Consider the following 26,947-nt stretch of genomic DNA (forward strand, 5'->3'; position numbering starts at 1 on the left):
TGTCTGTGGAGCCTGGTCTGTCTCACAGGCCTTCTGATACATGGCAGGGTGAATAATACACTAAGGCACTCTACCCTCATGGACCTTAGACTAAGAAGGAAGAGAGTTATCACTCCACAAATTCTAATAAAAGAAGGTGAGTAATTTGATAGAGGAAGAACAAGGAACTTAAGAACTTAAAATGGGAAGTTCAACACAGGTTAAGCATCTAGGAGTTGAGTAGAAGAGAAGGAGGGGTTGAATCACTGATAAGAAGCAGAGAGCAAAATGGAAAAATAAATGAAAGGAGCCATGGAGTGGAACATTGTGACCATCTCTCCAACATCTGTTCTGTCTCTCAGCCTTGTGATTTGGATGGAATCCCTCTCATTCCTCACTGCAGGGGTAATTCCAACCCCTTTCATATCAATTAATTGAGATAGTCCAGATCTAACCCAAACAGCATATGGTATTCCTCTGGCCAAAGGAATTGTTTTAGGATGGTCCAATTAGTCCAAAGATAAAGACTGTTTCTCCCTTTGCATATGACTTAAAAAGCTGATTTGCTGGGCTGGGGATGTGGCTCAAGCGGTAGCACACTCGCCTGGCATGCGTGTGGCCCGGGTTCGATCCTCAGCACCACATACAAACAAAGATGTTGTGTCCGCCGAAAACTGAAAAATAAATATTAAAAATAAAAAAAAAAAAAAACGCTGATTTGCTATTAGCAGTCACTGAACAACCAAAAGGGGAAGCAGACTACAGACAAAGCCAGTACCTCCCAGAGGCCAGTCCAGGGGTTGCAGAACCAAAACCCCAGGCTTACTAACCACTGGGCTTTTCACTGACATGAACTGATCAATCCCCTTTGCTTTTTAACCCAGATTGAGCTGAGCGTTCTACATTTTTAATGAATTATTCTAACTAATACACAAGGAAAGAGTAGTTTAAGAGGGAACAAGTACCAGTACCTCAATAGCAGCATGTCAGAGACAAAGACAAAAATGTCCATTGATTTAACAACATGGAAGTCATTTGTGCCTAGGCAAGGTCAGTTTTTTGTTTTTTGTTGTTGTTGTTGTTTTGGGGTTTTTTGGTAGTAGGGATTGAACTCAGGGGCACTTAACCACTGAGCCACATCCCCTGTTTCTAAATAAAATACAAAATACAGGGTCTCACTGAGTTGCTAAGCAACTCACAGTTGCTGAGGCTGGCTTTGAACTCATGATCCTCCTGCCTCAGCCTCCCGAGCCACTGGAATCACAGGCATCTACAACTGCACCCAGTGCAAGGTGAGCTTCTTGCTTGTTTCTGCAGTGCTAGGGATTGAACTCAGAGGCACTCTACTTCTGAGCTACCTCCTCAACCCTTTTTACTTTATTTTGAGACAGGGTCTCTCTTAAGTTGTCCAGGCTGGCCTCAAACTTGTGATCCTGCTCCTGCCTCCACCTCCTGAGTTGCTGGGATTATAAGTATGCACCACCAACCCCAGCTGCAAGATCAGTTTTAATAGAGGGGGTTGGGGTGGCAGGGAGAACCCTAAGCAGGTTTCTGTTGTACCATCAAGTAGGCAAAGGACTCCTTAAGCCATCAAGTAGGCAGAGGACCACTTAAACCATGGATCTTTGTACTTTGAGGGACACAAGCAATCCATGGTCTCTGTTGTCATAAAAATGTTGAACATTGTCTTGTCCCACCATCCATCAAGACATTCCCCCAGAGGTTCTGTGCTGTTCTGAAAGTTTAACTTCATATGAGTCAGGAGTTAGAGTGAACCAGAGAAGTCTCCTTGGCAACTGACTGATTGGATTAAGTTTTGGTCTTTCTCCCTCAAGGTAGTTACTGCTTCTTACCATTTTGAGAGCAGGGAGCCTCAGAGCCCATGGAGAATTAGAGAAAAATCACCAGGCATGGTGGTACATGCCTGTAATCCCAGTGACTGAGGAGCCTGAGGCAAGTTCAAGGTTAGCCCAAGCAACTTGGTGAGAAATTATCTCAAAATAATTTTTTTTTTAAAGGCTAGGGTTGTAGCTCAGTGCCAGACCACTTGCCTAGCTTGTGCAAAGCCCTGGATTGAATCCTCGGGACTGCAAAAACGAAAACTCTAAGCCATCTCCCTTGGAAAGAAAATGCCCCCAATTCTGTGCCTGTTTCTATGGCTTCATGACTCCTCTGGAGCTAGCCTCGCAGCTAGATGGGGTACTGCCCAAGATTCCACCGTTTGTGAGCTCTACTGAGTCAGAGTTCCCCTCACGAGTCAGAGTTCCCCTCACTGGGTGCCGCAGTCTGGCTGAGCACAAAATAACCGAGCTGCCACATAGCCTTGTAGGTTCAAAACAGGAACTCCTTTATTCTCCTCACTCCCGAGAAACCACACACCAACCGGAAACCCCTCCTCCGGAAATCCCTCCTCTGGTACTTCCCCAACCAATGGGAACTCTCCTGGAATCCCCCGGAGAACTCCAAAGTAGCAGGCGGAAGCAGACAGCAGGTGTCTAATATACAATTGAATACATAGCTTAACATAACCATTATCATCTCAATGGCTTGCTGGTCACCTCTTAACCACTCTGTTCTGGCAAAAATGCCATTCCAACTGGCTATGGCTCTCAGCAACTGGGGGCTTGTTCCACCAAGTAAAAGATTCGAACCCACCAAACTAGCTTGCTCTTCCTGCCCATAACTTCTGGGACCCCAGCCTTCTCCTCCAGCCTTCTGGGATTGGTCAAGGAAGGGTTTACTGCTTTCTTGCCCTGTCAGAACCCACACACCAGCCTCACCTCCCACTTCTCCCTTCCAGTCTCTCCCTAGCACACATTTCAGGCCCTGGCCCTAGGGAAGCTTTTGGATCCAGGTGGTGTCTACAGTTATCATGCTAATTCATTCATCTCTTCATTCTGGGGATCTGACCGGCACAGCGAGCCAGCCCAGGTCTCTGGCATCTGTCCCATTCAGCCCCGAGAAACCACGCTCAAGGATCCAGAAGAGGTCCCTGTCCCAGGTGTGCACTGAGGTATTCCCTACCCATAACCTGGAGTTTTCTCACCATGGTGCCATCAGTATAAACGAAGTCACTTGTCCCAAAGAGCTGGATTCAGGGTGGTACAGAACTTGCGGGTGAGAAAGGCAGTGCTGGATCACCTGGGGCAGCTCTGGATTCCTGAAGTGGAACCAACTCCTCTCCCTCGTGCTATGCACATCCTACCTGAGCTCCCCTTGGCAATAATAATGCCCTTATTGTTTGCAGACCCACTAGTCCTCCTCACACCAAGAGGGTGTGGCCTTCAATAATTCACCCTCATGCCCCGCCAGAGTGACCATGCTCTGAGCTCACCGCCCTGAGGATGCAGGGAGGCACCCTCTCTGCCTGTGTCCCTCGCAGAGCTCTGCAGGACCATCTATTATACCCCATTTAAATTATTATTTAACCTTTCATTTTTAAAATAAATTCAGGCTTTTGGAAAAGTTGCAAAATTGCTGCCAAAAAAAATCTATAAGTGTCAATATCCTGTCCAATCACAATAATTTCCTGGTCAAAACCAGGAAATTAACACGGAGGCAATACTTAGTTAATCTATAGAATAATTCTACTCTATTCTGTATTAATTAATTCTAATCTAATTAGAATAGAATTATTATTATAACTAATAATAATTTAGATAATCTTACCCAAAATTCACCGATTATATCGCTTCTGTACTACTATTTCCAAGACAGAATTCAATGTTTCCTGCAGCATACAGTTGACATCTAGGTTCCTTTCAAGACATTTAAAGAGTATTGGCCAGCTGGAAATTTGTAGAATATCCTTCCATTTGGATCTGTCCAATGCTTCCTCAAGATTAGGTTCAGGTTATGCATTTTTGGCAAGAATACCAACAAAGTCATGCTCTGACCTTTTCAGAGCATCCTATCAGGCAGTACAAGATGTCGATAGAGATCATTACTGGGAATGTCAGCTTTGATCATTTGATTAAAGTGGTGTTTGCCAGCTCTCTCTAGAGTTACTGTTTTCCCCTTTGTAACTGATAAGTAACTTGTGGGAAAATTCTTGGAGACTACCTTTATACCCTATTTCTCATCTTGCTTTCGCCCCCCAATTCTGGCAGGGATTGGTGTGCCTTGCTGGACCACTCCTGTTTTGCAAATGCTGGCTCTATTTCCATCTATTTCCATCTCTCCTTCAACACTGAGACCTGGAATTGTGCTATAAGGAAGGGCTTGCATCCTCTCCCTTTTATAATTTTTTTGTTTACACCACTGTGAACTCATAGGCTCTTAATCCCATTTTTTAGGGGAGAAAACTGAGGCTAAGACCTGTTACATCACTGTCCCAGGTACCATGGCCAGTTCCATGGTATCCACCTATAATCACAGCAACTCAGGAGGCTAAAGCATGAGGATTGCAAGTTCAAGACCAGCCTCAGCAATTTAGCAAAAATAAATAAAAAAATATAAAGGTCTGGGGATGCAGCTCAGTGGTAGAGTGCCCCTGGGTTCAACCCCCAGTACTGCAAAATAATAATAAAAATAACAACAACAATGTGCCCAAGCCACAAAGCAAGAATGAGAGAGAACCAGGACTTAATCTTGGGCCATCTGATTCCTTAACAGATATTTTTTTCCTGAGAATGTAAATTTTGGAACTTAGCATGGTTACCTCTTTGCTTTGATTACTAGAAAGTTCAAATTGTAATAAATTTAATAATACTACCTTTAGACATATTGCTAGTCCTTTCAATATGCAAAATTTACTCTGACATCCTCTTATTGTATCTTATTTCTCTTTTGCTCCCACGTCTTTATTATGTTTTTATTCTTTTGATCGGTTTTATATATTTTTTTAATTACTTTAAATCCTTTTTAGGGATAAATTTAATGATAAATAAGCACATTGCTGAGGCTAGGACATGGAAGGTTTTAATTAATTTTTAAATGAATCACTTTGGTTACTGAAAGATTGTTTGCTGACAGTGGTGCCATGGATTTGTCCTCAAGACTTGTCCAACTGGACAAACTGATAAAATATTTAGAAACTGGGCTGGGGATATAGCTCCATTAGTAGAGTGTTTGCCTTGCATGCTCAAGGCTGGGTTCAATCCTCAGCACCAAAAAAAAAAAAAAAAATTTAGAAACACACACTTGCTTTTTCCACATTTTGTTTTGTTACTTGGGTACTGGGGATTGAGCTCGGGAACTCTATCACAAAGCTACACCCCTGGTTCTTTTTATTTTTTTTCATTTTAAAAAGGGTCTCGATAAGTTGCCAAGACTGGCCTCAAACTTGCAATCCTCCTGCCTCGGACTCCTGAGTCCCTGTGATTACAGGCATGTGTCACCATGCTTGGTGTTTTGAAACACATGCTTTCTCTCTGTGGCTTCCAATAAATGAGGGTATCCAGATAGGGTTACCAGGGGACATGACTGTGACAGTCAAGGGCTAAATGCCTAGCCTTGTATGTATGTGTGTGTGTGGTTTTTCTTTTACTAGAGTTTGAACACAGGGCCTTGTGCATGCTAGGCAAGTACTCTACCACTGAGCTACACCTCTAGCTCTTACCCCCTCCCCTTTATTTTGAGACAGGGTCTTACTAAATTGCTAAGGCTGGCCTTGAACTTGCAATCCTCCTGCCTCAGCCTCCTGGGAAATTGGGATTACAGGTGGGTGCCACCATGCCCAGCAAGTGAGGAACCTTTTTTTTTTTTTAATTTGGCTGCAAAAGGATCTCCCCTCCTTTTAGTTGTTGATAGACCTTTATTTTATTTATTTATATGCAACGCTGAGAATTGAACCCAGTGCCCCACACATGCCAGACAAGTGCACCACCATTGAGCCCCAGCCCCAGCCCCATGAGGAACCATTTTTGATGATGCCCTGTGCATCCTTAAGATGAAACTCTAAATGGATTGTTCTGGGTCTTCTTCCAGAAGACCAGATAGAAGGGCTACTGTGGGCATGCCAGTGTCACTTGGGAGAGGTGGACAGTAGATCTCTGGGATTGGCTCCCCACAATCTATTTTTCCTCCTCCTGGGAAGGGTGTCTAAAATTTAGAACTGCGTCTCTCCTCGGCTCTCAGCCACGTGGTCAGGGTAAACTGAATCCACCTGCAGCTAGTGATCGGGGTGGGGAAGCCAATCAGCTTCCTCCATCCCCAGCCAGAAGGACTGGTTGGGTGACAGGCAGATAACAAACTCAGAGCCAGAGACATGACAGCCAGCTCCTGGGACTCCCCCTCGTATCCTCCATGTGAGTTTATGGAAGAGACATTCTGCCTTCCCTCAATGATGGAGTCAGAGGCATGAGGTGGGTGGTGTGTCAGCCACCTGTGATCTCGTGACTGAGTTAGCCTGCGAGGGAGCCTGAACCAGAGAGCTGAGCTGAGAAGTGGAAATGCGATCCTAGCTATATGTAGCGCCCTCAGAAGCCGGATGATCTCCTCCTGGACTGCGGTTGCGTGAGCCAGAGAGTTGCCATTTTTTATTAAAACAGTTTGGGTACTTTTTTTTTTTTTCATTTGCAAAGGAAAGAGAGATAAATGTGAAATCTGGACACACGAAAAGGCAGCCCAGGCATTCTGTGGGCTTCATTTAAACACCCCCAGTGACTGATGCACACGCAGGCCTGAAGCCACTGATCCCTACTGCAACACTGCAGGCCTGGCCACTCAGAGGTCCTGGAGTGTCCCTTCTCCCTCCGTCCTCCTCCCTCCTCAGCCAGGTGAGGGGCCCCAGGGAGGAAGCGCTGGGGGCTTCAAGCTTTCTGTTTATAATGGGAGATTGCTTGCGTTTTCTTAGTTAGTGGCAGATCTGCCTGTTTGATGTTAATGAGTTTGTGAACCCAACAAAAACATAAAAGACAAGGCCCTTCCGAAGAAGGAAAATAGAAAATAAAGTGCCATCCAAAATGGGATGGGCTCAGAATCTGCCTTGAATCTCACCCAGCCCCTTTTTCTGTCTTCCCCACGGGGCCCCCTTTCATCAATTGAAGAAATCAAGATAAAATGCCATCCTGGTGAATATCCCGCAAAACCAAACCAATCTGATTAGTCTGGACAAAGAAAATGAGGAATTTGGCTGATCAAAGTGGGCTCCGCTCCCCCTTAAACTCCACCCACCCCATTAGGCCTCCTGTGGACAAGAGACACAAATTTCTCACACATCAGCGATGCTGCCATATTCGCTTTCAAATAGCCCCTTGCATCCTGGTGCAAATCCTAGCGGTCTTCTAATGACCCTCTTTAGGACATGGCTGTTCTGATCTGATATTATTAAATGGAAAGTGGCCGTGTTCTAATCTGGAGAGAGGCAGGAGCATTTGTAAGAGCCAGAATCAAAGGCCTGGTCTCTTTCTGTTCCTAATTATCAATAGTGTTTTATAATCTTATTAATATTGATATACAGTATACTGAAGATCTGTTAAGGCATAATGTATGTGGAAGATAATTAACAAGATCCGAGTCAGATCAATCGCCTATTTGACAGCCAACGGTGTGTGGCTTATAAATTATACATATTCTAGGTATTGCTCAAAATGTTTAAAGTTTCAGTCCAATCCTTCCGATCCAGCGCTGGGGGAAGGCCTGAACCTCAAGGTACTGTCCCCAGCCTCTCGGAGCCTTCTCTGCACACGCGAGACTCACTTTCTTACTTAAAAATCAAAGGGCTCCCTTAGCCGCCACGGTCCACACACAGCATAAAACACACCTTTTCCTTGTAAAGTGCACAAAAACAAAAGGTGAAATCTTGTAAGAAAAGAGATGATTAATAAAAGGAAGGTAATTTGCCTTTTGATTTCCGAGGGAAGGTAGCAGTTGGGCGTTTCAAATGGCAGAGCTAGTCTTTCCTCCTCCTCCGGTAGGGACCAGGGCGAGACGCTGAGTTGCACAAAATACAATTAATAATCCCAGTTAATGTGTGTGTCGGGTGGGTCCAGGAGTTTAAGCTGTGTTTTGGCCAAGTACTGTGTGTGTGTGTGTGTGTGTGTGTGTGTGTGTGTAGGCAGGGAACACTGTTTTCTCTGTGACAGCAACCCGTTAGGTCCAGTCGGTCATTGCCTGACACAGGGCTGCCTCAGCCAACTCACACAACCCTGGCTACAAACTTGTGAGCTGGAAATAGACACATCTGTGTGGGTGCTGCTGGGTCCTAGGAGACCTTGTTACACAGCGTTGTTGAATAAAAACCCAAGCAACTCTCAGGCAGGTGTTGAAGGGAACTTAATCTCATCCCCCTGATTTTGCAGATGAGATTATTTACTGCCTCTGTGACACAGGGCCAGGAAGTATCTCCAATAGGGGAATAGCCCACTTCTGGCCTCACTTCTTCCATCTGTAAAATGGAAACGTAGACCTGTCTCGCCCAGCTCCTAGGGATCTGATCAGGACATCGGGGTACCCATACCCTGTGTTACATCCACGATAACACAGCTGTGAACCCCAAACCATTGATGGCTCCCCAATGCCCACAAAATAAGGCCAGAATTTCTCCTCACGGCACACAGATCTCCCACGTCCCTTGCTGCTGGTAACCACTTTATTCCTCCCTGATGCTCACAGGCGACCCATTTGCTGTCCCCAGTCTGTTTCTGAGTTTCTCTCCTCATGCGGCCCCTCCCCTGGCAACACCTTTGCCCTCTGTCGCACCTTTTGGAACCCTCCTGGGGTAGCCCAGATGTCACACCCTCCAAATGGCAACCCAGTCCCTTTAGCAGAAGTTAAGTAGGAGTTCCTTCTGGACAAAGTGTACTTGAGTGACAGGCACTGGGCCCAGGTCCTTCCGCCATATGGAGTGAGAGCAAGAACTCTGAGAGCAGGACCGGTTCTTGTCGTTCCCCTCTCCATGTTCTCTAGCTCGTGAAGTACCCCATACTCGCCCAGTGCTTGGTGCCTCTGCCCAGCCCAGGAAGCAAACCACCCTCCACTCTGTGTGCTTGACTGTCCTCCACAGTGAAGAAGGAGCACGTGACACACACACCAGAGGTGACCCAAGTGGCTGCCAATGTATTGCACCCTTATTCTGGGGCAGCATCTGTGCCGAGCACTGTGTACTCATCATCTCACTTCAATCTCCCAGCAGAACCCCTCTTGTGTCTAAGACGTCCTCATCTGCCTGGGGCAATATGGCAGAGACTGTCATATTTTTTTCCTGAGTATCCAATTGAACCACGCTCCCTTGCAATTTGGTAAAAACATGTGGTGGGCTTCCTCTCAATGGAACTGAAGGGGAAATACTTGTGCCTCTTCCACGCCAAGCCCTCAAAAATCTCCCTTTCACGCCAGGCACAGTGGTGCACAGCTGTAATCCCAGCTACTCAAGAGGCTGAGGCAGGAGGATTGCAAGTTTGAGGCCTGCCTCAGCAACTTGATGAGACTGTGTCTCAAGATAATTCTAAGATTGTTTTAAACACAGGCCTAGGGATGTAAATCAGTGGTAGAGTGCCCCCGGGTTAAATACCCTGTACTGCAAAACTAAAAAACCTCCTCTTCAATGCCTCTCATCTGGGTTCTGCCCATAGACTTTAGCCAATGACCCTGAAGCCTAGAAGATGGTGGCACTACACAGAAGGTCGCATGCTGAATCTGCCTGTATTGAACGGGTAACATGATCATGAACTAAATCTCCACTCTGTTAAGCCCCTGAGATTTTGGGTTCTTGCTTGCAACTGTTGTATGTTCTGCTCACCTCACTTTAGGCAAGTTAGGAAGTTTAAGTAAGTTAGTGGCAGAGGACTGGGACTTTAACCCATACCTTACTGCCTCTGCTTCCTGTCATTCAAACGACTAGAGCATCCTGCCTCTCTTCTGCAAAGGAAAAAAGGTGAACAAGTTGAACAAGTGGAAGTAATGTTCTTACTGGGCAAAACCAAGGCTCCCCAAACCATGATTCCCCTGGAGTGGTTTTGGTGAAATTGCTGAATTGTCACCTAGTTTAAGGGAGGCAGAGGAGAAAGGACATGTCTGGGGTGCCAGCACGGGTCCTTCACGTGGGTGCGTCCCCTTTACTCTTCACAATGACCCTCTGGGCAGGCATTATTACTGCAGACTCAGAGATGCTCAGCAACCTGCTCCAGGTTCCGTGGCAACTGAGCTATGGCAGGGGGAATCAGATCCACCACACCCCTCTGCCTCTAATCTAGGACTAGTCACTCCATCACCACCCCAAGAAGGAGAGCATGTCAGGGTATTTTTTTTTAAGTACTGGGGATCAAACCTGGGGTGCTCTAACCCTGCATTACATCCTCAGCCTCCCCCCTTTTTTTTGAGACAGGGTCTCGCTAAATTGCCCACATGGGCCTCTAATATGTGATCCTCCTGCCTCAGCCTCCCAAATGGCTGGGATTACAGGCTTGTACCATCATGCCCAGCTCTGGGTCTATTTGATGACCTTATTCATTCATCCATTTAATACTGACTGGGTGCCTACCATGGACCAGGCACTCTACTGGTCTCCAGGAATCAAGGCTAGGGCTTAGTTGATGTAGGAAGGGCATCTAAGGTGCTAATGTAAGGAAGGCCCTGGTGCCCAAGGGCTCACCCTGCACTCCATGACCCTGAGAGTAATTGTCTCCTTCAGCACTGTGCCTGAAGCACTGGGCCTTCGTCACCCTAGTCCCAGCCCTGATGGGTGGTGAGCGATCCACACCTGAACTCTGCCCCCAGACTGACTCCAGCTCAGATCGGCTGCCGACAAGCTAAGGACATTCCAGTCACCATTACGGTCCAATGTGGGACTGTAAAACCACACCTACTAAGAGTCTGTGGACAAGAATTCAAAGGGACTCAGAGGGCATGCCTTGTCTCTGCAGAGAGCGAGGGGACAGAGTCACAAGGTTTTATTTATGTCACTTCTTCTGGTCTGAGCATCTACTAGTTTAAGAGGATGGGACAGAGCCTTCCCTCTCCTTGGAAGGAGTATCACAGTTTTTGTGGCTGTTTGTTGTTGTTGTTTTTTGTGTTGTTTTTGGTGCTGGGGATTGAACCCAGGGCCTTGTGCCTGGGAGGCAAGCGCTCTACCAACTGAGCTATGTCCCCAGCCCATTTGTGGCTGTTTTTAAAAACTTGATGACATATAATAAGAATAACAATATTTCTTCTATAGTAGAAAGGAAGCTTATTTTAGGACAAGATGTGGCTGAGGGTTCTGCAGGGGAGCTGAATTGGTAACGGCACATTCGTTCGTTCGTTTGTTCATTTGTCCATTCATTCAGCCATCCTCTATGAGCACGTCCAAGGCACAGGTCCTCGGCAGAGGGACTGGAATGACAGATGGTCACTGAGAGGAGCAGTCCACCTGGGAAAGGAGCAGGTCTGTGCTGGCTTTGGGTGTGGTTGTAAGCTGGTGCCGGCCCACTACACAGAGCTGGTTCAGATGTGGTGTGAACCCCAGTCCCGAGCCCTCCACCTGTGCTTGCCTGGGGAAGGAGCCAAGGGTGACAGGGACGGTGCAGTTCTTGTCCCTGGAGAACTTTGACTTTGTGCTGCTATTAGCGTCACCACCATCATCATTGTCAGGAATATGCTGCAATGGATGCTGCCTTAATGTCCTTAATAGCCCTACACACAGCCTTTGTAGAATGTATTAGTCAGGGACACAGAAATGTAGATGTATATGTGGAAGATGGTAGGGAGAGGTTGACTGTGGACCATGAGCCTTGGCTCACCCAATTCTGGGGGCTGAGAAATCTCACAATCTGCTGTCTGCAAACTGGAGAACCAGCAAAACCAGGGGTATTGTTTTTGTCTGAGTCCAAAGGCCGAGATTGAAGAGTAAGTACTGGTCAGAAACTGGAAGTCCAAGAATCAAGAGCTCCAATGTCCAAAAACAGAGAAGAGGGTGAATGTGCCTCACTCCACCAGCCTAGTCTGAACTCAGCGCTGATCTCTTCTGGAAACACCTTCCTTCACAGACACGCCCAGAACTAATGTTTTACCAGCTATCTGGGTATCTCCTAGCCCAGTCATGTTGACAAATGAAATTAACTACCACATAAAGGGATTATGGGTTCCAAAGTTCTTTCACATTCCTTACCTCAAAGGAAGCTCACCTCCAGCCTACAGGGCAGGAAGTAAGCATCTCCCACAGTCCCATTTAGCAGATGAGGAAACTGAGCTCAAAAGGTTAAACTAAGAGCATGCCCCAAATCTGGCTGCTGTTGATGGCTTCCAGACTGCATGGGCCTGGGACTGGGTGGTATTAAATTCTCAAGTCTCTTTTCACTCAAATCCTTTACTTCTCCTGCCATTTTCCTTTTAGAGCCACCAACTTAGCAATAAATGAATAAGAGTATTAAACACAGTATACATGTGTCAAAACATCCCACTGTGGTCTGGGGATGTGGCTCAGTGGTAGAGTGTTTGCCTAGCATGCATGAGGCCCTGGGTTCAGTAACACACACACAATAACACACAATCACACAATATCCCACAAATATTTGCTATTGAGATGTTTCAATTACAATTTTTTTTGGTGGGGGTACCAGGAATTGAACTTGGGGGCCCTTTGACCACTGAGCCACATCCCCAGCCCTATTTTGTATTTTATTTAGAGACAGGGTCTGTCTCACTGAGTTGCTTAGCACCTCACTTTTGCTGAGGCTGGCTTTGAATTCGTGATCCTCCTGCCTCGGCCTCCCAAGCCACTGGGATTATAGGCATGCGCTACTGCACCCAGCCTGAATTTTTTTTTAATTTAAAACAAAGGGTGAGCATCTGGGTGCCAGGTATCACGCAAAGCACCCACATGTACTAGCTCCTGGGATCCTCCCGGTACTTGGAGAGAGAGAGAGAATTATAACCATCCTCGACGGCTCTGGAAAGCAGGCTTGGGAAGGCAGGCTGACACTCAGGGCCACACAGTGACTAAGCAAGCTGTGCCACAGAAACTCAGTCCCCATCAGTCTGGGGTGCCACTGCTCCACAACCAGCTTGTGAAGTGGGTGACTTTGTCCCCAACGCTCGGTGACCCCAGACCAGTGTCCTCTGCCCTTGCCTGTGATGAGGTGAGTATTCACAGTCATTACCAGCTCGGGGAAACGGGGCCTCCTGATTCTATCAATTATGTATGGCGCTGGCTAAGCGCCTGCACCCTGGGAATGGAAGAGAAAGGTGTTTCCAAGGAACAGGGGTGGCACGGGGGTCTCCTGCCCCTCACTTAACCGTTTCCTGCCGCCTTCGCCCTGGTGGCAGGGCTGGGGTTTGGAGCTCTGCTCCTGTGTCTCTGCCAGGGCTGGTGTTGGGCAATCAACAGCACGACTTCCGCTCACAGTGTCCCAACACCAGGCCCCCGCCAGCTCGCCCTGGTGTGTCCAGCCACTTCAGGCCTCATTAGTGTCCTGACTCAGATTTACACAGATGTAAATCAGGTCATTAGCACCTCCTGCTTTGGCAAGGAGGTGTGGCCAGAAGGGAATTCAAGGGAGGGAGGGTGGGGGCAGGAGCAAACTTTGAGCCCAACTTAATATTTAACCTCTCTGACAATGGGATTGCCAGGCTCCCCACCCTGATCCCAGGCAGCTTCTGGGGTAAAAGAGTCAATATATACAGGGAGATAACAGATGGACTGGGTGGGAGGAGACCATCGCTGAATTATAGATCAGATGCCCGGGAGCCAGGCTGGCCAATGGGAAGCCACTCCTGCAGGGGACAGCCTTCAAGCTGTCTGGAGTCCCCCTCTCTGTCCCTCAGCACACTTTACCTTCCTTTGTGTGGAGGAGGAGCTCTGAATACCTCTTGGGAGAGGGGAAATGGAAGGGAAGATAATTTCAGGTGGTGGGGGCAGGGAGAGCCATTTCTGGTAAATAATTAACAACAACAACAAAAAAAGTTTCCCTTAAAAAAAATAAATAAATAAATAAATAAATAGAAGTGCCCAGCAGAACTTTCAACTTCTCTAATTTGGAAAGTCAAAAGTTTAACTGGGCGCCAGGAAGCTGATGCCAAGGCCAGTTTCCAGCCCAGTCATGCTGGCTGTGCCTGGGCTGTCACCTTGGCTCAGGCCACCTCCCCTGGAAGACATGGAGTCTGAGTGACAACAGTTGGTGGCCTCTAGCTTTCCTTTAGAGTCCTGGACAGGAAGACAGGGCTCTCAGGCCTCATGGGAGTGTTGAGAATCGCTCTGCAGGGCTTCCCCGAAACACAAGTATGTTCTCAGACTGATGGCCTGTCAGGATGACGGAAGCAACAGTTTTGAAGTCAAACCAGGGTTTCCATGTTGGTTTGCTCCTTAGCTGCTGTGTAACCTCATACAAGTTACTTAACCTCTCTCAGCCAGGTTTTTTTTCACTATAGATTGGAGTCATGAAACTGCTGTGGCACCACTGTCACCAGGATAGCATATGTCAGGGTTCAGCAAACTGTGAATTATGGACCTCTATTTGAAAAATACAGGCCTAAGTTTTATTGGAAAACAGCTACCCTCATTGAATTATTTATCATCCCTGGCTGTTTTGTGCTACAAATGCGAAGCTGAGGTGCAAAGACCCTGTGTCCTGCAAAACCTAGAATCCTTACGCATTAGACCTTTGCAGACAATTGTGCTGACCACTGGGATATGCAGCCTGGTGCTTCACAGAAGCGAGGCCCATGGAGGAGGGGCCGTTGCACACCAGCATGGTCCCTCTGGGTCTTGGAAGTTGGGCTCTTGCTCCTCTTTCTATTTTCCTACTTCCATCCACCACCCAACAGCCAGCGATGCCCTTGGCTGGGCCTTTCCCTGTGCCGCTGAGCCTGCATCAGGTGCTAATGACAGCACTTCTCACCCTTGCTAGGACCAGTGGGCTTCTGCCCTTGGGGACCACCAAGTCACTTGACTGATGACAAAGACCCAACCCCTCTTGGGAGCCAGCATTGGCCTCTGGATGAGGAACAGGGAGGAAAGCCCTGGAATCCAGGAGCCGCCTCGGCTGCAGGGGACAGCACAGACCCCTCCCCACAAGGCAACAAGACCGATTCGGGGCCAGGGTCCATCCCTTCACTCATGCCCTCCTGAAGGCATCCGCAGTGACATAGAGTGAATGTTTATGGAGCATCCTGTTGAATTTGGCAGACAGAGACTCTCTCTGTAAACAGGGGTTGATCGACAGCACCCTTCCTCTGCATGATTTGCCCTCTTAAGGATGCTGTGTCATTTGGCCCTCACAGCCAATCCAAGGTAACATTGTCCCTGCTTTACACTCGAGGAAACAGAAATGAAATCTGTGCTGTCCAGGACAAGGGAACAGGGCTCTGCCAGAGGCCCTCCAATTCTGCAGCTAGCTGCCTATCTTTCTTCCTTTCTTTCTCTTTTTCTTTCTTTTCTTTGCTTTGCTTTTCTTTCCAACTTGCTTCATGTGACTCACATGCACTGGCTTAAACTGCATGAATCACCATCTTCAGAGTGCCAACAGGAACTTGAGAATAGGCTGGCAAGTCCTGCCCACTGTCACCTCCCACCGGCCCTCAGGGCCTGTCCGGCTTCTAGCTGGTCTTCCCCATGGCTGCACTCTGAGGACCCAGCTAGCCAACCTTCTGCCATGTGCTCCACCTGGTATTTACCCAACAACTTCAAGTCTGCAAGACCCATGCACCTGTCCCAAGACACAGCCAGAAAGGCCAACTCCCTCACCCCTTCCCACTGAACTGAGTACCTACCATGCAGTAGGCAGTAAGGACCTCACATGCATTGGTACACTGGTTCTCAAAGTCTCTGAGACCCTTTCAGTGTGTCTGCAATGTCAAAAGTGTTAGGGACTGGGGATGTAGCTCAATGGTACAGCACTTACCCGGCACGCAAAAGGTCCTGAGTTATATCCCCAGCACTAAAATAATTTTTTTCATGATTCTTCATAATATTACTAAGGCATTATTTGCTTTTTCACTTATTTCTTTGTGTGTGAGGGTGTGTATGGGGGAGGGGGGTTGGTGGGGATTGAACCCAGGGCCTTATGCATATGAGGCAAGCACTCTACCAACTGAGCTATATCTCCAGCCCTCTTATTCTTTCTTAAGTATATAATAGAATTTTCCAGAGGATATATGATCCATGGTGATGTCATCACTTTGATGACCCATGAATATCTTTTCTAGAATTTTCCACGGTGAGGTCTTTGGCACACTCAAAACTTTCATGAGCGTGATTCTGCAATCTGCATTTGGGGTAAAACTGGGGGTTCATAACCCACTTCAATCTAATGTATGAAATATGATATGTCAAGAGCTTTGTAATGTTGTGAACAACCAATAAAAAAAAAAAAAAAAAACTTTCATGAGTATCCAGGAATCCTGAGATGAAGTTGTCTGAGAAGTGCTGAGCTTCTTTGGTCTTGGTTTGGAACCCTCACAACAACCCCTGGGAGGTAGATGCTACCGTAACCGGTTAACAGGTAAGGAAACTGAGGCAGTAGGAGGGGGAGTGACCAGCCCTAGGCCACACAGCTAGGCAGCTGCTGAGCTGGGATGGGAGGCTGGTTCTGTGGAGGGCCAAGGACAAGCTCTTTGCATCGGCTCTTGTCTGAACGGGTCACTCTGGAGCGGGGGTCCTGACTCAGGGTGCCCAAGGTGGGCTCTGTGGGCCTGTTGTCTGCTCATTCAAATAAGGTGAGACAAATGTTCCCTTAGGTGGCCCCTTTCCAGCTGGGCTTCTCCAGGCCCAGAGCTCAAAGTGCCAGCCTGCAATGACAGGTGACGGCAGATGAGGACAATGACCAAGGGGTCAGCGGGGATGGGGCAAGGAGGTCAAAGGAGCTGTCACATGTTTATGGCTTTTCCTCCGATTTCAGTTTTCCCTTTTTTAATCTGGATACCGAGATTCCAATCCAATGGCTTTGCTAAAAAGAAATTACTAAAAAAAAAAAAAAAAAAAAAAAAGAAGAAGAAGAAGAAATAAATAAACGAACAGAACTATTTCTACACTGAAGGTCGCCCAGCCTTGCCTTCCCTGTTCTCCAGCACTAATGGCCGCCCCCAGTGGCCTAGGCCAGGGCTCCGCTTTGTTTGGTGTGAATGAGGAGAACACCTGCTCTTCTCTTAAACAAACAGCGCCATTTAAAACAGTAAGGCGACATCTTTGGCTAAGGAGCCCTAAGAAACAGAGTCCTGGACTTCTACTGTGTGTGTGTTAGGTTTTGTTTTGTTTTGCATAATTGGCTATTCTGAGCACTTCAAAAGAGGCTTGGGTGGCCCAGGAAGGCCTGTATTCTTAGTTTGTTTCCTTCCCAAGAGGCTTTTGGGGACTAGCTCCTCCTGTTGGGCTTATTGTTCTTGTCCATGGATTTGGGCTATAAAATAAAGAGATCGGGTTCTTAAAAAGAAATAATGTGGCCAAGATGGTGGTGCTCTGGGTAGTTAAAGTAGACTCCTACAAACCCAGAGTCACTTGCCCCTGGGGTCTGTACTCTTTTTCTCAGGCAATGACAGAACCCCATCCACCAACTCAAATCAGCCTGAACCTTGGGCCTCATCTTGGACCATTGCTCCTTCTCACCAGACCACCCATTCTACCTCCAAGGTCTAGGGATTCCACCTCCTTAATTTGTCTTAAGCGTTTGGTATCATAGGAAGGAAATGAGTCTTGGCATGAAATCAACATGTATTAGAATCTCAGTTTTGTCTCCTCCAACTCTCAGCCTGACCTTGGGCAAACAAAGTGCACCTACAGTTCCCTGTTTCTGCTGACACATCTCCCATCAAGCACCCAGGTTTCTGCTTTGTGACCCAGACTTTCCCGGGGACCCTTGAGCAGGACAACCTGAGTTCCCCAGAGAAGACAGTCCCCCAAGAGGGAAGTGACTGATGGATAAGCGGCTCAGCTTCCTCATCCCTTTGTGGGAGAGAGATGGCACCCAGACAGGAGCCTCACAGAACATCCAGCAGGATTAAGCACCACTAGTCCACGGCGGAGCCCTTCCCTACTCCCTCCCTGTTCTTCCAGGATCACCTCCCAGATGAGCTAACTCTTCCCAAGTCCTCGTCATGGGATCTGCTAATACAGGTTGAGGATCCCTGATCCAAAATCAGAAATGCTCCAAAATGTGGACCTCTTTGAGCACCCACAGGAGCCACAAGTGGAAAAATTCCTATCTGCCAGCTGCCCCAATGCACTGGGTCACAGGCAAAAATGCAGGTTCACTGAAAGCATTGGATAAAATTACCTTGAGTTGACCTGAATAAGGTGTGTGTAAAACATAGACTTTTGTGTTTAGACTTGGGCCCCACCTCCAAGGTATCTTAGTCCATATATGCAAATATTCCAAAATTTTTTTCCCAAGAAAAAAAAAATATGAAATTCAGAACAGTTTTGCTATCAAACATCTAGGATAAGGGGGTACTCCATCAGTAAAGCAAATGACTTTTCCTCCATGAGCCTCAAGGTTTTTCTCCCCCTGGTAAGGAGGGGTTGGCAACAGCCCCCTCCCAGAATTTTTTTTTTTTTTTTTTTTTGGACTGGGGATTGAACCCAGGGGTACTTTCCCACTGCACCACATCCCCAGCCCTTTTTATTTTTGATTTCTAGACAGGGTCTCGCTAAGTTGCTTAAGTCCTTGCTAAATTGCTGAGGCTGGCTTTGAACTTGCAATCCTCCTGCCTCAGCCTCCACAGCCACTGGGATTACAGGCCCGCACCACTACAACCAAATTCCTAGAGTTGTTGATAAGTAACAATATGTCATAATCTTCACCATGGCAAAATTTGAAAATGCATTTGCTGTCTCCCTGAGACGTGCTCTCTGGAACTGAGTAGATAGTTAGGAAGCCTCATTATTTCATGATCTCTCTGGGTTAATATTCAAGGCACAAAGGCTGAGGTTTGCAAGATGCGTATTTTATGCTTGTATCAACGTTCTTACATTTTTCTTTGAGCCCCTGTGAAAACGGCTACTGTAGAAAAGAAGGGAAGTGGAGTTCTCTGGGTAAGAAGACAAATTCACCCTTTACTTGTCAGAAAGATTCCTGATCCCTTCAGAGGTGGCGTGGGAGAGCAGAGAGGCCTTGAATCCTGGCCCCAGCCCTTAATAGCTATGCAAGTCTGAACAATGTACTTGATTTTGATGAGCCTGTTTCTTCCTTGCAACATTGTCATAGTAAGAGTTAGAAATAATATCTGTGAACTTTAGAATGAGGCAATGATATCGTGGGCACAGAAATGAGTGATGTGGTTTCCTGCTTTCAAAGATCTCAGAATCTCATTGAGAGGAAAGATCAGGCACAGATGCAGAAGTAGGGTATGACTGGGTCTTTACCACCAATACTTACCAAGCACCTACTATGTGCTAGGCACTGGATTGGAGGTACCCACCACAGGAGACCTCAGGAGAAGCTCCCTCCATCAACACCCGTCCTATGAGCCTACTTCCCTTCCTTTCTCCCTTCTTTCTTTCTACCCTCTCTTTCCTCACTTTCTCCTTTCTCCTTCCTTTTTTCATCCATAGTCTTCAAATCCTTCTGGTCTAAATCTGTTTTCCCCTTTCTGGGTCTGCCAGAACCAGAAATCTCCACCAACAATATTGCTTGGCCTCTGGGGAGCTGCAGGTCCGAAAGGAACTGAATCCTGTAGATCCTTCCATCCAACAGTGTCAACTGGGACAGGCTTCTTCTACCCCCAAGGGACATGAATTTGAATGGAGGAATATCATAACCTCTGGATTGATCGAATATCTCTGCAGTATATTTAAGGCATTTAGCAAACTGGTGTGTGGAACAAGCTTATATCAGTTCAGAAGTGCCCATTATTATATTTCCAGGAACTTTTTATGGATTTTTTTTTTCAGTTTATTGCATGAAGGAGTTACACTAGTCCAAGCAAAAGCAGACCCCAAATGTTACATTATACAAGCTGTGAGGTTTTTGCAAGTGACCGACGTCACATTGGTAGCTTGAAATCAGCCCAAATGTGTGAGTATTGACACAACAGAAGTTGGCAAACACTGCAAATCAGGGATTGAGTTCCTCTGAGAGCTGTTTGTTAGACATCTACCAGCACACCCTGCCTAAATGTAGGTAACAAGAGAGGGTTGTGTAGAAACAGGCCCTGCCTTCAAGGAGCTTCATAGCACACTAGAGGGTGACAGTGTAGCCAGTGTCGCTGATTTATAGCCAGGAAATAAAAGTTCACATTCCAGCAAGGTAGCTTCCTTCTGTGAGACTCTGCCAAACGGGAGTCACAGAAATACCTCCCTTTCTTTCTTTCTTTTTTTTTTTAATATTTATTTAGTTGTAGATAAACACACAGTATCTTTATTTATTTTTATGTGGTGCTGAGGATTGAACCCAGTGCCTCACACATATGAGGCAAGCACTTTACCACTGAGCTACAGCCTCAGCCCCCTCCCTGCCTTTCAAACTGAATTAATCAGAGGCCCCCCCAGAAATGATGTAAATGAAAGGAAACTCATTTGTCCCAATCATCAAAGAAACGTCTGGAAAGTGTGAGAATGTCCCATAAGTATACCAAGAATAAATGCAACCACACAGAGGATCTGCCCGGTGAACAGAAGAGAAGCAAGACAAGCCACATCCTGGGGGCACTCCCCTGATTAGACTGGAGGCAGTTTGACAGCGTGGCCCTGTCTAGGCTTCTCTGCAGCAGGACACAGGACTGTGATTGATCCTAGTGAATGAACAGATGAGCAAGGAAGAAGGCTTGGAGGGGAGTTTGGGGCACGCCCTGCAAAGCTATACTCATGGTGGGAAGCAGAGAAAGGTTTGTCTTCTCCAATCCCTGGTATGAGGGTTTTGTTGGTATTTGAATGATGGAATGGAAAGTCCTTGCAGGTGAGGTGGAATGATTACTGCAAGTTCATGTCATGGGCTGCGATCTTTAAACAAAGGCTGGCTGGTGTGGTGGTGCACACCTGTAATCCTAGCCGCTTGGGAGGCTGAGGCAGGAGGATCACTAGTTCAAAGCCAGCCTCAGCAAAAAAAGTGAGGCGCTAAGCAATTCAGTGAGACCCTGTCTCTGAATAAAATACAAAATAGGGCTAGGGATATGCTCAAGTGGTCGAGTGTCCCTGAGTTCATTCCCTGGTATCAAAAAAAAAAAAAAAAAAAAAGGAGGAGGATCAAAAGTTCAAGGCCATCTGGGCAGCTGGGCAATTTAGCAAGACCCTCCTTCAAAATAAAAAATAGAAAGGGCTGGACATGTAGCTCAGTCATAGAGCATTCCTGGGCTCCATCTCCAGTGCCAGAAAGAAAAAATGCTGATCTAAAAGAAATAAGGGGCACTTGTTTTATAGACGAGGATTTCTTCTCCAGCCACTGGTTGAGCATCATCATTAAGGTCCCTCCACCAACAGATTATGCCTATCATCCTCCCAGTGCCACCTCCCACTCCTTCTTCTTTCCTTCCATGAAGATCCAGGGCCACGGCATTTACATATGGAACCACACACTGTGAGGTTTAATTGCAGGAAAGTATGTGTATCATTTTCCCTAATGATTTAATAGTCTGTCTTCTCAACCAAATTGCAAAACCCTGGAAGGTATGAAATACTGTCAACTGAATCTGTTTCACCTGAGCTTCCAGGTGCCCTGAGAGTGCCCAGAAAGCCATCAGAGCCACTACTGATGGAGCACTTGCGGGGGGAGGAGACCACAGTGTCAAGCTGACTCCTCCTAGGAACTCTCCACGAGGCAGCCAACCTGAACACATGTCGGCTGACTCCTATCAAAGAGGCAGTGAAGCCGGAGGTGTGAGCTGGTCCCCCTTTTCAGTTAAGGAATCTAAAGAATAGAGAGGTTAACAACACACTTGCCCCAAAGCACAAAGTAAGCTGCAAAGCCAGAATTCAAACTTGTCTACCTTAAAAAAAAACCATGCTCTTTCCAGACGCGGTGGCACACATCTGTAATCCCAGGGACTAGGGCAGGAAGATTGCAAGTTCGAGGCCAGCCTCAACAACTTAGCAAGGCCCTAAGCAACTCAGCAAGACCCTGTCTCTAGATAAAATATAAAAAAAGGTCTGGGGATATGGTTCAGTGATTAAATGCTCCTGGTTCAATCCCCAGTACCAAAAAAAGAAAAACATGCTCTTCACTACCATGTTATTAAGCAAAATGGAAGAAAAGCTGGGTGCTTAATAGGTGAGTCATATTATGGCATTTCCCCAACTTAGCAAGTAGTGAAACCGAGGCAGATGGTGGCTAAGGCAACTTACTCACATCGCAGCAGGCAGCCTGTACCTACTGGGAAAGTCTCACTAACCAACTTTACTAACTGTGAAAGGCTGCGGCGTGTAGATAGAGCGCCTCGCAGACATGGAACCTCTGAGGAACAGCACTCAGGTGGGCACCTGCGGCACACTCCCAGGATGACTTAAGGCTCCTCTGTCCTCTGATTAGGTTGGCCCTCCACCCACCGTGACTTCATGGGAGCCTCCATTCCGGATCTGGTTTTCCTTCTTCCTCGGAGAGCTCAGGGTGTTTTTGGTTTTCTCTCCTGCACTGCCTGACTGTGGCAGAATGTTCCAGGAACATCTAGTCAGAGAGCACTCAGTGTGCTCCAAGGCCTGGGTACACACTGTCCTCCTGGGCAGAGTGGCCACCAGGGACTATTAACACGGAGCTAGCCCCACCTCCAGGAGTGGAGGGTGGCAGGTGGGGGTATGGTGGGCATGCCCCAGTCACCAGAGGCTCTGAGAACAGACAGGACATCAGGCCCTGGGGGTGTTATAACCCAAGAGCATGAATCAGGCCTGAGGTGAAGGGCAAAGACCCCATCTCAAGGGCTCGCTTCTCTCCGGCCTGTCTATTCCACGCATCTCCTTGACTTCAGAAATAGCCATCAAGGTCCAGACCAATGCTGGTGACTTGGAGTGTCTGTGTCTGACTCTCCTCCCTTCCTCCACTCCTCAAAAAGCCCCTTATCAATGGCATTCATGGAAGACATTCTGGATCCCCCCTCCCAAAGGGTGGAGGTCGTGGAGAGGGTCACAACCTCAACCTCTGCTGCCATCTGAGCAGCCACTGTGTCACTCATGGAGCAAGGACCTTTTGCTCTTCTTCCTTCCCACAGTCATTCGCCCTGAAAAATCCTCTGGTCCTTAAATCAAGCTCCAGGCCAATGGGTACGCTGTACCCGTGATCCATACCGTCTGCCTATAACCTATAACCTATAACCTATAACCAGGTCCAAACACCAAATGGAGAGCATGTTAGAGAAAGTGCGATTTTGTGAGCAACAGTAGAAGGAAAAATGTTAATAAAGGGCATTTTGCTGAGTGGAGGTTAAATACTTTCATACTTCTCAGCTATTCCAGAAACTTCTCTGAATTCTCATTTAAAAAAAAAAAAAGTTCTCCGTAATCTGATGTTTTACTTCATTAAATGCTGCCATTTGAGAAGCAGGAAAAGGACTGAGTTGAAAATTGGCCCCTGGTTCAGGTCACCGTGTTGCCCGGTTCCCCCAGGAGAGGGCTCCGCAGGATGACAGGAAACCCCGGTGTCCGAGATTCCTAGGGCCAATCACTAGGCTTTTCTTAGCCCCCATCCAAAAACCCTATTCTGCTCTCTTTCTCCAACACCACACTCGGGTGTCTTTTGGCTGCGGGGGCGGTGCTGGGGATTGAATCCAGAGCCCTGCATACACCAGCAAGCGCTCCACCCCTGAGCCCAGCCCTGCTGGTTTCTGAATCCTAAAAGATTGAGAAATCCAGAGGCAGTCTTCCTTCTGTCCCTGTCATACTTTCTCCTTTTGTCCTTCTAACATTTCCTTCTGTATTTCAATTTGATTTCCTTCTTCAATAGCAATACTGACATTTCTACTAAGAAAATATAGAAACGATTTCTTGAAATTAGTAACAGTGCACCCCAAGCCATGAATTGTACACTTTAAATGGGCGAATTAGGTGGTGTGTAAATTATATCTCAATAAAACTGTTTAAAAGAAGAAGAAAATCTAAGAACCATAATCCAGTTAGACGGGAGACTGAAGCTACATTTATGTAGCTCGGTTAATAAGACTAAGGACCCTCGAACTACCCACATCTGGAAATAGGCTAAAGTGGATGGAAATTAAGTGGTACATTCACTCCACTTGAGCCACATTATGATTATTGTTTTTATTATTATTATTCGGTACAGGCTATTGAACCCAAGGGAGCTTAACCACTGAACCACATCCCCAGCCTTTTTATTTTTTATTTAGAGACAGTGTCTCATTGAGTTGCTGAAACTGACTTTGAACTCTAGATCCCCCCCCCCCCCCCCCCCGCCCACCAGGCCTCAGCCTCCGGAGCCACTGGGATGACAGGCATGCACCACCGCACCTGGCCACAATCATCCTTTTTCTTCCCTTCCAAAGATCAAAATGGCAGATGAGTTGGAGGTTAATAAATCTGGGTGCAAAGTATACCTCTGTGGATGGGAATATTTCCACTACTACACCAAGGGTCATCCGCTAAATATCCCAGTGCTTGGAATCTCAGAGGTTAAATTCAAGTAACGACGGCTTCTTTTTCTCAGAACAAGCTGGTTAGAGTGCATGTGACCCATTTGTCAGGGACAATTTGCTTTTCTATCTGACTATTTTCCTCATTGACCTCACTTCCTCCTCCTCTCCCAGGCGGCGATGGGATCTGGCAACAGGAGCTCCACTGTGGACAGGGAAGTCCTAGAAGACTGCTGCCCGGCTGGGGGCCAGCTCAGAGCTCCCCTGTGCTACCTCGGCCTCCACACCACCTGCCCCTACGGGCACACTCACGGCTCTGTGTAGGAAATTCGCCACTTTACGGTCTCGCGTAAAAGTGCCACTCTGAATAAACACAAAAGCCATCAACTGCTCTTGAGTTGTTGGTCTTAAATATCAGTCATGCTTCATCGCAGGCATAGGGGACCTGCTCTTTGCATGATATCGTCATATAAAGAGTAAGGACCTTAGGGGCATCTTAATGAGGTGGTAATGAGGGAAAAAATGTTCTGGGTTTGGGGGGGCCTGGTTCCCTCTGATGTTCAAAATGGGTTTAATCTTACATCAGACTCCTGGCTCTGCAGTATGGAGGAAAGAAGGAGAGAAAGAAGATGGTGTGGTACAAGAGGGTATGTGCATGTGTGTGTGTGTGGGGGGGGGTGTACAGCGTTCGAAACTTTCTTCAACTGCTTTTTATTGCTCCTGAAGACCAGCCCACAATATCCTGAGGCTCCTCTTTGTACACAGGTTACCTGCGTCCTGGAGGACAACGCCAAGAAGCTTCCTCCTCCGCTACCCTTCAGACCCCTTGATGTTCCCTGTCTTCTACGCACGCCGCCTTCCTGGTTGGGTTGTGCTGTTGATGCTCCACTTTGTGTTGTAAGATGCCCTTTGTTGCTCTTGAAGACCAGCCACGATTTCAAAACCTTTTCTCTTTATATCAACCACTGTGGAGCAATAGGGTGAGGGAGCTTCCGACTCTGTCAAACAGAGAGTCTTTATCCTCCCATTTGCTTGCTTTCTTTTCAGACTCCACATAACCAGATCGTTGAGAAAGTTCTTTGAAATGAGAAGTGACGAACTCTGTCCTTTGCTGAGTGATTTAGCCTCTTTGGGGCGGGGCGGAGGGGGGTGACTGTATAAAACCAAGGTAGCATTGTTACTTCTGCGGTCCTGTAACAAGATATGGCGATCATTCATTCATTCCTAACTAGATGTTCTCCTGGGCACATCAGAGGCATCCTGCCTATGTATGCCCTAAATTTTGTTTGCTGTGAGTCTTGACTCACTTTACTAACAGGATTCCATAGTCTTTTTAAAATGACTCTTCTATTCCAAAATCTTTCATCTTATCCTCCTGTTCGCCATTGCCAGTTAATTCAAACTACAATCGATCATCCATCCATCTGTCCATCTGTTTGTCCATTCATCCATTCATTCAACAAATATTTATTAAGCATTTATATGACCCAAGTCCTCAACCAGCTGGCTAAGGAAGGAGCAGCGAGTGTGGCTCCCCGGCCTCTGGGAGGATTTAGACAATTACAGAACCGTGTCCGCTTGAGCATGGAGTGGACTGGGGACACAAAGGAGGGGAAGCTGGCCAGAGCTAGCGACTCCAGGAAAATGCCCTTACAGAAATGCAATCTGAGCCCCCAAAGGATAAGAAAGAGGAGGAGGGTTGGGACTTTTCTCAAAAAGAAAAGTATCCACAGGTGTTTCTGCTACTCTGTTGAGCAAAGTAACTCGTTTTGCTGAACCCGGAGCCTCTTAAGTAATGATGGATTTTTGTATAGAAAGAACATAGACTTGGACTTAGTGATGTAGGATAATCGGCTGAAACTTTTCTAAGCCTCAGTTGCCTCATTCCTAATATGTGCAAGATAATCACCGCCGGACAGAATTGCCAGAAAGATTAGGTGTGTTGTAGACAAAGCCCCCAGCCCATGAAAGGTCCCCACAAACGACAAATTTTATTCCTCTAAAGGAAGAACAGAAACATTATCAAGAGGTTAAGGGCAGGGGTGGGGGAGGGTGGGGACTCCCAGGAAGCTTTAAACACACACACACACAAAAGAAGGACAAATAGTCAGGCTTCATCCCAGGAGGTCCTGAGTCATCAGGTCTGGGTGGGTCCCTAGCATCTGGATTTTCTTTAAAGCTCCATAGATGATTCTGATACAGGCCAGGGCTGAGAATTACCTCTACCCAGCAAACAGGGGCTTATTTACATATGTATAGCTGCCACTTTAAGTACCTGAAGAGAACACAGTAACCCTGATTTAAGATAACTATTGAACAGAGTTGGAACCCTGTGCTGATGATCTGCAAGGCATCTTGGTGGGTAACTGAGAAGGGAGCTATGAGTCAGTAAAAGTGGAACTGCAAAATTTCTCAGGCTCCTCGAAATGATGCCTGTAAAAATGTCTGGCTTGAGTCAGAGTGGAATTTAGCTGTCATATTTCTCTTGACTGACCATCGTCACCCGTTGGTAATTGATCTAGTAAATTAGTAACTCCTATCCAACAGCAGCTTCAACTTTCTAGGGTTCACCATTGCTTGCTGAAAACAGACATCTGGCCATAGAATTTCT

At 46.9% G+C, this 26,947-nt stretch overlaps 1 protein-coding gene across 1 annotated transcript in view; it reads left to right on the forward strand.

Annotated features, from left to right (window-relative positions):
* VTI1A (vesicle transport through interaction with t-SNAREs 1A) overlaps positions 1–24,703 on the forward strand; it is a 443,239-nt gene extending 418,536 nt beyond the window's left edge. The window contains exon 9 of the mRNA XM_081268185.1: positions 24,511–24,703. Coding sequence (XP_081124311.1) covers positions 24,511–24,562 — 52 coding nt within the window. The 3' untranslated portion in view covers positions 24,563–24,703. The remainder of the gene's footprint in view (positions 1–24,510) is intronic.
* The last annotated feature ends 2,244 nt before the right edge of the window (positions 24,704–26,947 follow it).

The sequence above is a fragment of the Spermophilus citellus genome, assembly GCF_964194105.1.
Source record: "Spermophilus citellus genome assembly, chromosome: 15".
In the NCBI taxonomy this organism is placed as follows: Eukaryota; Metazoa; Chordata; class Mammalia; order Rodentia; family Sciuridae; genus Spermophilus; species Spermophilus citellus.